At 40.3% G+C, this 13,588-nt stretch overlaps 1 protein-coding gene across 1 annotated transcript in view; it reads left to right on the top strand.

Annotated features, from left to right (window-relative positions):
• The first annotated feature begins 2,537 nt into the window (after positions 1 to 2,537).
• gpat2 (glycerol-3-phosphate acyltransferase 2, mitochondrial) overlaps positions 2,538 to 13,588 on the top strand; it is a 130,159-nt gene continuing 119,108 nt past the window's right edge. Inside the window, exons 1-2 of the mRNA XM_030143266.1 lie at positions 2,538 to 2,638; positions 10,443 to 10,553. Coding sequence (XP_029999126.1) covers positions 2,579 to 2,638; positions 10,443 to 10,553 — 171 coding nt within the window. The 5' untranslated portion in view covers positions 2,538 to 2,578. The remainder of the gene's footprint in view (positions 2,639 to 10,442; positions 10,554 to 13,588) is intronic.

Here is a 13,588-nt window from a genome sequence, read left to right as displayed (position 1 = left end):
ATTGCCAAAAGTATTCGCTCACCTGCCTTGACTCACATATAAACTTTAGTGCCATTCCATTCTTTAATCCATAGGGTTTAGTCTGACGTGGCTCCACCCTTTGCAGCTCTAACAGCTTCAACTCTTCTGGGAAGGCTGTCCACAAGGTTTAGGAGTGTGTTCATGGGAATTTTGGACCATTCTTCCAGAAGTGCATTTGTGAGGTCACACACTGATGTTGGACAGAAGGCCTGGCTCTCAGTCTGCGCTCTAATTCATCCAAAGGTGTTCTATGGGGTTGAGGTCAGGACTGTGTGCAGGCCAGTCCAGTTCATCCACACCAGACTCTGTCCTCCATGTCCAAATGGACCTTGCTTTGTGCACTGATGCACAGTCATGTTGGAAGAGGAAGGGGCCGGCTCCAAACTGTTCCCACAAAGTTGGGAGCATGGAATTGTCCAAAATGTCTTGGTGTGCTGAAGCAATACCAAGTCTGAAGCAAGGTTATAATAGTTTTGGATTTTTCATTATAGTTTAGTTTTATTTAGTTTGACTTTTTTTTTTTCTCTAATTCAGTTCATTTTAATTAGTTTTTAGAGCAGGTTTGCTAGTTTTTATTAGTTTTCATTGTTTTCTAAATGCTTAGTTTTAGTTTAGTTTTAGTTTTTTCATATTTTTTATCTTCTTCGCCATCATATTCAAATAAATCCCAGACAGGACTCTGCTGCTTTCTCCCAACTTTAGTCTCCATGTTTCCAGGTAGAGTGGGGACCAGAAGACGACTGGAAACCACAAGTGAACACAAGTGACGGACCGTGAAGTTCCGTATGGTGCCAGCAGTTAAAATTTCTAGAGCAAAATAAATCGATTTCATATCAATCTGACTTTGACAAAGACGAAAATGAAGGGAATTTTATCCATAATTTTTATATGTTTTAGTTAGTTTTATAAGCACGCAATACAGGTTCAGTTAGTTTTTTTTCTTTTTTCTTTTAATTATAGTTTTTATTTATTTCAGTTAACGAAAATGTTGTTACAATTCTAGTTTTCGTCATTTTGTTAGTTTTCGTTCAGGATAATAACCTTGGTCTGAAGCAAAACCACATCTCTTGGTATGCTGAGGCAAGAGATTTTGGACAATTCCATGCTCCCAACTTTGTGGGAACAGTTTGGAGCCGGCCCCTTCCTCTTCCAACATGACTGTGCACCAGTGCACAAAGCAAGGTCCATTTGGACATGGAGGACAGAGTCTGGTGTGGATGAACTGGACTGGCCTGCACACAGTCCTGACCTCAACCCCATAGAACACCTTTGGATGAATTAGAGCGCAGACTGAGAGCCAGGCCTTCGGTCCAACATCAGTGTGTGACCTCACAAATGTGCTTCTGGAAGAATGGTCCAAAATTCCCATGAACACACTCCTAAACCTTGTGGACAGCCTTCCCAGAAGAGTTGAAGCTGTTAGAGCTGCAAAGGGTGGAGCCACGTCAGACTGAACCCATAGACTAGGAATGGGATGGACCTGACATTCATATGGGAGTCAAGGTAGGTGAGGGAATACTATTGGATATATAGTGTATTTGAGTTGTTTGTGAGGGGCGGTCATGGCTCAGGTGGTAGAGCGGGTCGTCCAATAACCGAAGGGTTGGCGGTTCGAATCTGCTCTATCCTAGTTGGTCCGTTGTGTCCTTGGGCAAGACACTTCACCCTCCTTGCCTCCAGTGCCACTCACACTGGTGTATGAATGTTTGGTGGTGGTCGGAGGGAGTTGTCAGTCTGCCCCAGGGCAGCTGTGGATACAGATGTAGTTTACCACCACCAGAGGGAGAATGTGAGAGCGAATGAATAATGGACCAATAATGTAAAGTGCTTTTGGTGTCTAGAAAAGCGCTATATAAAATCTAATCCATTATTATATCTTTTTTTTCCTACAAGTGATACTGAAATTTTGTAAACAGTTCCATAAAATATGGTTCTTAAGCTAAAAAATGAGCCTGTTTGAGAAATGATAGGTGGAACTTTCATTTTTGAAGTTCACTTTGGCTGGATCTGGTCCTTTTGCATACAGACATGGGTTAACTAAAGTTCACCACTCTAGTCCAGGAGACAAACACAAAGAAAGGAGCTGCAGGAAACTACTTTGCTCTAAATTGAAAGAAGAAAGGGAAGCTGAAGATTTAGAGGTTTTGTTATGGTGAAGGGGAAGAAGTGCTGGTTAGGTGGGTGAAACCGGAGCTATGGGCACCAGGTGATAAATGGGTGGGTCCTGCCAACACTCCGCTGCCAAGAAGCAGAGGACAAAATGAGGTTTTTGTAATGGTGAGATTATGTGAGCATGTCTCTGTTTATTTTCTGTAATTGGAAAGATAAATCCTTTTTAACAGAACATCGTCCTCTGGCAATTTACACAATTGTTTTAGTATTTTAAAGCTCATAAAAACTGCATCCCATCCACTCCTGCATGTGCACAAACCCATTGCTTCTTACTCATCACAATGTGAATGGAGTGTTTTAACATTAGACTGTGTTCTTTTCCCCTAATGTTCACAGTGATAGGCTTCTGGACAGATAGCTGCAGGGACTCACCACGGTGCAGGAGATGCTGGACCAGCTGAACAAAGACGGGCTCCTTTCATCAGTGAAACAGAACAGACCTGCTGTAAGACCACCGCCTGCATGGCTTTCTCCTACAGTTATCTCCATGTGCACTAATCTCACATGCTTTGTTCCGTACAAAACCCCATGTTTTTAATCTTTTTCTATAAATATGCTGGTTATGATGTCACACCTGAGCTTACCCAACAGAGGGCATCACAATATTTTCCACATATTACCATTTTTATGCAGTCTCAGCCTTAACACTAGGCAACAAGAGTGACGTGAAAATCAGTTGAAATGTGAAAAATGCCTCTCAGTGCCATTTACATCCCAAACTACCCTAATATCAGACTGTAAGTCCTGACGTACTTTCACACCTAACTGTGGAAAATGAGATGTCCACAGTCTGTCAAGTAAATGAAAGGTTTTTCTCTTGACAGACAGTGCTGCTTGATTTAGTTACATGAACAAACCTTTTGTTTTTCACATTTTCAGTAAGTTTACTATTGCATAAGTACATCCTAGCCTGTTAACAGAACTTTATCTTCATTTAATCATTCCAGTTTGCCACAGTTGTTGCCCAGTGGTCCAGAGTATTCTACAGCTTTATCGCAAGATGTCACTAAATATCACCCACTGAAGCTTCCATTTCTTTTTGAACTCTGTCAGCTAACCAGCTAATTTGGGTGATGTACAGAATGCAGACGTGGCACTGCTGTTTTTAGCTTACCGGCCAACAGGCCATAAGCTATTGTCGTCATGTGGCGTCTGTCGGTGTTGTTGTCGTCTGTCGTCCGTTACAAAAATTTCAATGGCCTTCTTCTCCGAAACTACAGTTCTGACCAACTTCAAACTTGGTATACAGCTTCTGTATGATGATGTCAACACAAGGTATTGAAATTATTTTGATCTGGATCTGATTCTGGATTTGGTGCAACTTTGACAAATGTTCCCATTATAAGAGATAGGAAGTGGATTGAATCAGTAAGTATCAATGATATCAAGTTGGAATTTGAATTTTTTACAAATCTGATTGGAATATGACCAAAACATGGGCTATTTCTGTAATAGAATAAATACGCATAACTGGGTGATAATAAATGGCATCTGGATACATTTCCCAAAGCTTTTAATTTGGCCGGTAAGCTACAGGGCCATTGGTCCTGTTTTTTAAATACAGCTGAATGTGTTAGCAAGGAGTAGAGTTTAGTTAGCAAAGTGGAAGGAGTTTTTGTAAGTTACTGCTAGCATACAGTACATGGCCTGTTCCAAAGTGCTGGGAGGTGGGAAGTTTCAGACGTCCAACTTTGGATGTAACAATTATCGGTATAATGATAAACCGCAGTAAAATTGCAGACGGTTAGTATTACTGTTTAAATTCTAATTATCATGATAACCGTGTTTGATTACCGCACTTTTAGGAGAAAGAACGCCTGTGTAAAGATCTGCTTTTATGTCAAATATTTTAGTATAGTTTCAATTTATTACAATTTTAATTTTCTATACCTAATATTTGGAACCAATATTCACTTTTAAGTCTTTGAAAAGGTTCATTAAGCATCTGTGTGTTATTTATGCAATAAATTATATACATGTTTCATATTGGATTTTAGATTTTTTTTGTGTTTTTTGTCCTTTTGTGTTTTTATAGCAGGTTAAAGTGAAAAAAATGATAGAGTTGATACAAATGAAGTTGTGCTGAAAAAACAGATCCCAAACATGGGTGTAGTAAACATTTGTTTATATAGTATATAAAGGCAAAATCAAAACGACTGAAAAACGGACAAAATAGGCTCAGAAGGTACATTGTACCTATTATTTTATTTGGTTTTTTTTGTTGTTGTTGTTGTTTTTTTTTCAAAATACAACTTGGTTAAATTCTGTCAGGTTGTGTATCAGTACTTTTTGAACATTTTGAGCACAATTTCAACAATACAGCGATAATAACGATAACCATGATAATTTTGGTCACAATAACCGTGATATGAAATTTTCATATCGTTACATCCCTACGTCCAACTCGGTAAAATGCATTGGAACACCCGTCAAAGCCGGAGGTCCGAGTTGCAAAGTGGGGCCAGATGGAACTACCCCCACCTCACCGCAAATCAACAACGTGACATCAATACAACAATGGCGGAGCAAAAAAACTTCACAATGTATAATTAGCTCATTTGGCCTCTTCCATCTCATTTGTGTTAGAATGCTGTTCTGTTGACAGTCAAAATGCCTCTGCAGTAAGAAAGCAAATAGGAACTTAGATCTGCGGTCCTCCATATTTGTTGTTTACATTCAGCATGGATTGTGTGGAATACTTTAAGGTGGGATGTAGTTAACTCCAGGTAGGGATGTCACAATACCAAAAATTCAGCTGTTGATACCGATACCACTAAAGTCACACAATTCTCGATACCAAAGTCGATACCACGGTAAAAAAAGAATCATAAGAACCCATAAACTTAAACAAGAAATACTTTATTTAAGTATTTGCATATAAATGAATTTTGCTATTGCCCCTAACTCTCTCATCTGTCTGCACTGTCAGTCACAGTTTCCTGCTTTGAATGCACAGACGTGATTGGCTGAGTGGTATCATGTGGGATGATTCTACATACATGCAGTTGGTCTGTGCGTTTCCTCTTCTACTCTACTGTAAGCAGCGCTGGTTAAAATAGAAGCGCTCCACCACCAGCTGTTGGTCCAGGTCCATATGGGATGGCTTCAGGGTCCGGACCTGGACCACGGTCCACCTGTTAGTGACCGCTGGTATAGTTCCTTGTTGTCAATATTTCGTATTGGCGGTTTCCCGAACGGGCCAGGCTGTAAAGACTGCACTGGGCCATCGGACCAGTGCCAGTGTCGAGCCCTGATGGTATCACATGTCAGATGTTTAATGATGAATAACAGAACTCACCTTGAATTCTTTAAACAGATCTGGATGCCTGTCTCGAAGGGGCTTTGGCAGGTTCATGGTACCCCTCCCCCCATTTTATTTCTGTGGCAGCGTTGACACAGTGGCTTACGTGTGTCAGTAACCACGTTGTCTACCTGAAATACTTCCACACATGACTTTTGGTCCTTTGTTGTCCATTAGAGGAGGCGGAGCATTTGCTGCAGCTGTTGACATTCTTTCAGGAGTTGCTGTACCTGTTGCATGTGTACTGTTGGCGCGTACTGACCCCATCAATTCTGGAAGAGTAGTAGCCTACTGATGGTACCGATTCTTACACAGGCATCGTGTTTTCCGTTTCTTAAAAAATTAATATCGACGTTTTTTTATTCATCATAGTATTGAATGGTATCGTGAGTATCAGTTCTCATGAATTCCCTACCTCCCAGCACTTTGGAACGGGCCATAACTGTAGCATCACAAGTTTTTGCTCATTCTTGGTTTCTTGGTTTTTAAAGGTGTAGTTTGTAAGAGTTTTAAGAGGTGGACTAAACAGGATCTCAGAAAAGTCCCCACCTGGATTAAACAAAGCAGATGGTTCACATTCTTTCACCAGATAACTATGGCGTGATTAATTTATTTCAGCTGCAACAAGTTTTGTAACTCTAACTGTTGCTGTGAGTAGCTTCTCATTTCTGAAACAACCATCAGTGTAATAGAGAGCATAAACTTTTGGACAATGCTAGAGTTCTGGAGGCTGGTGAAAGAGTGGTTCATTTTCACATGTGGACTGGTCACTATACAAAGCTCAGACCTGAACCCCACTGAACGTCTTTGGGATGTGATGGAGAACGCGTCATACAGTGGTGTGTCTCTCCATCATCAATACAAGATCTTGATGCTAAAATAATGCAAGCTTAGATGAAAATAAATGTAACATTGGATAAATATTGTCGCATAAACGATGCTGCAGGGAATGTTCCCTGGAACCGAAGCTAAAGGAGATCCAGTGAAATATTTTGTGTGGAACCATTGGCCAGGTTATGCAGTTTCATTGGTTTCTAATCTCAGAATAAGCCTTTGTATTTCCAGAAGGACCAGGTCCACTGTGGTTTGACAGTAGCTCTGAACAGACTACTTTTTTCTGTTTTATAGCAGCTGGCGTCCAGTGTTGTGGAAAAGCCCAGAAGACACAAAATACAGACTTCAACTGATTAAAAAAAAGTGGAAACAGCAGTTCACACAAACGATGGTTCATTTCTAGTGTGACAACAAAGTGAGCCAAGTAGCATAGAATATATATTTAAAAAACATAGCAAGTTGGAAGAGGAGGAGATTTAGTACAGAAACATGCTCTGACAAAGCTGGCTAGAGAAAACAAAACTGCTGAAACTTTGAAAGTATTTTCAGAGAAGATGAGAGGATGCCAACTGAAGATAAAGAAACTACTGCGGCAGAATATAAATCTGTTCATTCAGTTTTTGTATTCAAATGGAAATAGCTTTCTACAGAATCAATGGCACAGCAACAAATGCAGTGCTACACTCACTATTGTTTTAACATTCCTATTCCAACATACGCCTGCGCAGTAGCGTCATCACGGGATGTGCAATGACAAGTAATTAACTTAAACACATCATGGTGCAGGGTTTTTGCTGTTTAATACAAAAGTTAAGCCCACACAGTTTTCCTTGTCCAATTAATGTGCAGTAGAAGTCTGAGGAGACGTGATTTACTCGTATTTAACAGGTCTCAGATGCAGTTTGGATGACATGCAGGATCGATATGCACAGCAAACACCAATCGAAATTATTGTCGATCAGGAGTCAAGTATTTTTTTCCAAATGAAGATTCTCAGGACAACTTGTGTACTGATGTTCTTCCATATTCGTGCAGTACTGGAGCAGTAAATTGTCAGATGCAATTCTTCCTACAAACTAGTCATTGTCAAGTAAAATGAGACATGTAGGTGTTGATGACAGGCAGAGGTGGGATTTAACAAAGTACAAATACTTCATTTATGTATTTAGAGTATTCATGTGTCTGTGCTTTACTTGGGTGGTTATTTTTCGGACAGCTTTTTACTTTACCCTCCTACATTTTAACACAAATCTCTGTACTCTATGAGCCTTACACTTTCAACAGTCAAACACACTTATGACTTTGATTTTAATGCATCTGAAAGAACGTGGGGTTTAGGATTAGGAAACAATTTTATTTTTCTGTCATAGCGGACCTTCCCAACATGAGTCATTTCAGCCAACATGATGGAATAAAGACAGAGAAAAAATAAGCCCAACGTGTGCAGTGTTCCATATCATCTATCTATCTATCTATCTATCTATCTATCTATCTATCTATCTATCTATCTATCTATCTATCTATCTATCTATCTGTCTATCTGTCTATCTGTCTGTCTGTCTGTCTGTCTGTCTGTCTGTCTGTCTGTCTGTCTGTGTCTCTCTCTTCTCTCTCTCTCTCTATCCATCCTCAAACAATAGACAAAAAGAACAATGTTAGACCTTAGCTACAAAATGACCTAAAACACATAGATGAAAAAGGAGATTGGATCACAAAGATGAGTTTGTTTCAACTTCTGTCGCTGACTTGCTGGAAAAATGATTTGCTCGTTAGAGTGAAGTTCATTATTTTCAGTGTTAAGTTTTTGAATGGTGAAATGTCTTCATTTGACTTTTATACTGTATTTTGAGGGCATTTCACACCCAGTCAGGTCTGTCTTTACACAGGTGTGTGTGCCTCTGTTGGAGGAAAGGTTTTGTGGACCTCTAATGACAGGATCGAAGTATATCAAGGAAAGGTCTTTAGTGCAGTTGCAAAATCATAATGTGAAACCCACACTGACTGGATAAAATGAATTGGCCATTTCTGGACTTTCATGTGTTCAAAGACGCCTTATCTTATGTCTGATTGTACTTCTTGGAAAGTGCTGTGATGTTCCTGGTGTTACTTCACCGTCTTGTGCTGTTCACATTTTGTAACTCTCTGGTCTACTGCTTTTGAACTACTAGTACAGGCTTTTAAATTACTGATAGTTTGATCAATCCTTAGTCATTACAGTTTTGTCTTTAAATTGACCTTCCTATACTAGACATTGATGCAGTCAACTGCTGTGTTCCCTGAAATCCATTATTATTGTTCAACCAGAAGAAAGTCTCATTGATTTTAGGCAATTCATTAATCCAACTCATCTGAACTGGATAATCAGTCTGAACTCTTACTAAAATGTACTTTTAAGCAAAAGCAGCACACACACATCCATCCATGCAGCGTAATCAATTATAAATGATAGAGGGATTGTGCAGCAGTGACCTCTCTGAGTTAGTATCACTACTCAGTCAGACCATTTCTTTGTGTCGAAGAGGAGTTTATGCCTAATATTGCTGGTCTTTATGCTCCGTCCCATAGGCCCAGGTATTGATGTTTACACTACTTGTTGCTTTCTTCCATGGAATAATGAAATTTAAAACAACATGCAACACTACAGGAATATTTGGCTACATCTACACCAGTGTCTTTTCATATTGAAACAGCATTTTAAAATGAAAGTGGTCCCAGTTCACACCAGTTTGTCAAAGTGTCAGAAATAACCTCCCAACATTCTGACACACAAAAAACACGTCACATGAAAAGGGGAGCTGATGATGCTACTGGACAGGATAGGGCAAAATGCTTGAATTACAGCTTGCCTGGTGTGACTGTGGTCACTAGTATCATAGATAGATAGATAGATAGATAGATACTGGGAAATTACAGTGTAGCAGCAGCATGACACATACAACAATAACAATGAAGTACCACAGCAAACATGAGTAAAAAAGACATACAACAATTATAAAATTATAAAACACAAGATGTTCAAGACAGAATCAGCCCAGACTCATACACTGTCCATGCTGAACAGCAGCTAGTCAAAGGTGTAGGCTGTTTATAAAACAAGCCTTCACCCACTGGTTTGTGAACTGCAGTTTTGAAGACTAGAGATGCATGCTATGTGTGTCACCTTTTTGATTTTTGATTTGTTTTTTATGTGAACAAGTGAAGCAAGTGGGTTGAATTAGAGAGGAGTGAGGGAGAAAACCAGAACGTACTGCAAACACTGACCACACCCACTGCCAGTTGAATAATAAACACCATCAAATGAGACTGATCTCATGAAATGGCCTTGTATTCTAGTTCTAATGTTATTTGGTGTGTTATACATAAGCATTTTCGACCTTTCGTGTGTTATTTAATGCCGTTTGATCGCGTTTCAATTTAGATCTCTGGTTCACATAAGCCTAACCCTAACCCTCCATGTGTGGTATTTAATGCGGCATGAGCATATATGTGGAAAGCTTACAATGCGTACCGATAACACGCCAATTAAAAGTGGCGTGTATATTTATGCGAGTCATGACATCACGTTGATCAAGTCATTTCAGCTCCTTAATCAATATTGGCATATACTATGGGGAAAATTTTACACACGCTAATTATGGCTGCGTTAGCCAGTTAGCAGGTGAACTGACACACCCTATTATTTAATACACATTAATGCTAACATCAGCTTGTACAGCTGAGCTACACCAGTTACTGCAACAAGCTCCAGTAAACATCACGACAGAATCCTCTCAGCGTTTTGTTAGTGCAACTCTTTGAACACAGCTGTAGCAGAGAAAAATAAAGGAAACATGAGATCTGAATGTCTGATTTTGTTGGCCAGGCTCACACTTGTAAAGTACAAACAGCATAGCAGATACTGATGCTACTCACCTGTCAATCACAATGGCCACTGCTTTAGTTACGCAGAGGTTTTTGGCTTTGGATAATCTAAATCGGTGAGTTGTATACAAATTAGCCCCCAAACAGTTATAATAGAAGACATCTCAACCATAGACAAAAAACATTTTTTACAATCACTGAAAAATTTGGGTGCCATCTCGTTTGTATAATTGTTTCCTTCCCTTTTTGCCAGGGGTCATGGGGGGTGAAGTTCAAGAAGAAGATGAAGATAGTGCCTCCCCGCCTGGGCCTGTTCAGACCCGTGGTCGGCCAGTGTTGTAATCAGTGCACCCCAGACAGTCTGGTGAGTACAGAATAAACATCAGAAGGACAAACAGAGGAAATGGAAAGGAGAAATTAATTAATAGTGTTTGAAACCCATGTAAAGTCACTTCAGTCTTAATACATATGAGCAAAAATGAGAAGACTAAGCACTATGTAGCACTGAATTTTAGAAGTCCGTTTTTCATCAGTTTGGTCCTTGGGGTTGTTTGAGCTTGTCAGTAATAGGATCTTGATGACAGACGGTGTCTATAATTAGTATGACAGCCCCCCCCAACACTGTAACAGCATCAATCTAGAACACATGTCATTCTTGGTTCCTCCACCCCATGGTATGCTAATCAGTAAAACACAGAGGCTGCACCTTCATGCCTCCAGTTTGGACAACAGGAGTGCTGCCACACTGTTGGGAACAAAACAAAAAGATATCTTAGTCTTCACTTTAAATATATGCTGTATTTGTCTGGATTTGCATCAGGTGGCTCTTTCAGACAAAACTGACAATGTTGTGTATCAAAGTGTATCTGAAACAGGGCGTTTTCACACAGTGTACTCGAGTCCGTACTGTACTTGAATATGTTCACACCTTCCCCGCAGATGTGTTCACACCCACATACTGCGGCCTGTGTCCGAATTCAAATGGGTGTTACAGGGCTGGAACAGTAGGTGGCAGTGTGGAAGGAATTCTGTTGTTATCCTACAAACGCAGAAGTCAGAAGAAGACAAACCCTTACTTATCTGTTATCCTGTTTGAGGCAAAGAGAAGAACCTTCGTTGTCCCTGACACATCACTGAGTGGTTCGTTTGAGAAGGCGAGTCCGTGCCACACACGTCACCGTACCGTACTGGAGTCTGGGCAGTCCAGACCCAGGACTACCTTCTCAACTGGACTTGGGTACAGTGCTGGAGCACAGAACGTTTGCATTCACATGGATAAAATTAAGCGGACTTTGGGGTCCAGTGTGCTCGGATACAAACTTGAGTACACTTCATGAAAATGCCCTCAAAAATAACACAAACGGCATATCATTTTAAGTACAAGCCATATTTTGAAGACAGCTGGATGCTCTGGCTACAGATCATATGACTATCTTCTAAGGTAGAATTCCAATCCATGATGTAAATCATAATTTCAAATCAAAATTTAACACACACATCCTTTGCATGTGCCTGTCTCTCAATTTTGCATTTTTATCTTACAAATTTTTGAAACGTTTCCAAAAAAATGTAAATTTAATACTCAAAATAAATCCCTGGTAGGCAGTCAGTGAGCAGGAGGGGTAAAGTGTTGTGCTACCAGGAGGGTTATTAGTAAGCTCCGCCCACTTTTTCACTTGTTTTTAATCAACATTATTGGAATATCTTGATGAAGAAAACATGCACATGTTCCAGTAAATACAGATGCAGTGTTGCCACTAATGGCCTAGACTGTAGTGGTCTAATTTGTCCTACTGGTGTTTTATAATGAATCAGTAACATTTTCACACTCTAACCTAGAGCTGCACCATATGTCATTTGAGCATCGTCATTGCGAGGTACGTGTGCACAATAGTCACATCGTGGGTCATGCGATGTTGGAGGCAATTGAACTCAACGTGTTCTCATGTAATTTCAAGGGTACCAGACACACAGTGATCCACCAATCACATTCACTCTTAATCAGTTTGCTAAAGCAGACCACGCCCCTGCACATGGAGTGAGTCACTGGTAACCACGCAGCGTTTCCGCTGGTAAGGTTTTGCCATGGCGCAACGCCACGTCCTGCCCCCTCATATGAAAGTTTACGAAGCTTCAGGAGGTAGGGAAAAGATAAATGAGCGTTAAGTTTGACTTTTACTTCTGTGGGTGGTGCGTACACCCCTCCCCCCAGGATTGCACACCGCCACACCAACAGATCACTTCCACAGGAAACACTGCAACGTTGAAAAATGAGCGACAAACGAGAGAAAATCACTGAAAACGACGACTTGGTGCCAAAGAGAAAAGCACCGTCAGTTATCTGGAATTATTTTGGATACAAGAAGGATGAAACTGAAGCATGTGTTCTGTGTCGATAGTGCCTTCCACCTGTTACCACAACGAGAGGAAACACAACTAATTTGTTTGACCATTTATGTCGGCACCACACAGATATTATATCCTCCTGAGTATTTTTTTTCATATTGCAATATATATCGCAGGGTTAAAAAAATGGTCAGTTTTTTCCAGTATCGTTCAGCCCTACACTAAGATAACTCTACAGTATCCTCTTTAAATCAGACTCACTATGTGAACTTTGACCCACAGCTGACCCAAAAAACACTGCAGACAACCACTAAACTATTCTTACTCAACTTAACTGAACTATATTTATTTCTTAACCACAGTATGTTCAGTCCCCCAGAAAATTAGATCCTATGGCAAATTAAGACCAATCACAGTCACAGATTGTGAGATTGCCCAAACCTCATTGTGAATACATGTCCCAGTCAAAAACAAACCTCTACCTGGATGTCTGTGTAAGTCATCATGTGTCCAGGTCATCATTCATCCTTAGTTGTTTTTAAAGTTCAATTAAAGATTTATTTCATTCTTGAAAACAATTCATATGTCATCCAAAAACCTGCGATGAACTGGCGACTTGTCCAGGGTGTACCCCGCCTTCGCCCCTATGTAGCTGGGATAGGCTCCAAGCGACCCCCGTGACCCTAGTGAGGATAAAGCGGGTTCAGAAAATGAATGAATGAATGAATGTCATCCAAATAACCTCATCAGTCCTATTTGCTGATAAAAGTGAGACTCTCCACCTGGATTTTACTTGTCAAATGGCTCCAATCCTTCCATTGAATAATTCCTACACTGATTAAAATGTTTCAGCTGCATCCAGTTCTTTAACCCTAACCGATGCAGTGAGTAGCTTCTCATTTCTTAAACAACCATCAGTTTACAAACACTGGCCAGTGCCAGGATTAATCAGGCCTGTCTAAGAGTGATTCAGCATGAGACATCATTTTCACTTAGGGACTGACCACCAGAATCCAGACCTCAGCTCCTTTGAGAAGGTCTTGGATGTCAGAT

Source organism: Sphaeramia orbicularis, chromosome 9 (assembly GCF_902148855.1).
Source record: "Sphaeramia orbicularis chromosome 9, fSphaOr1.1, whole genome shotgun sequence".
NCBI lineage: Eukaryota > Metazoa > Chordata > Actinopteri > Kurtiformes > Apogonidae > Sphaeramia > Sphaeramia orbicularis.
This window is presented reverse-complemented; position numbering and strand designations above follow the sequence as displayed.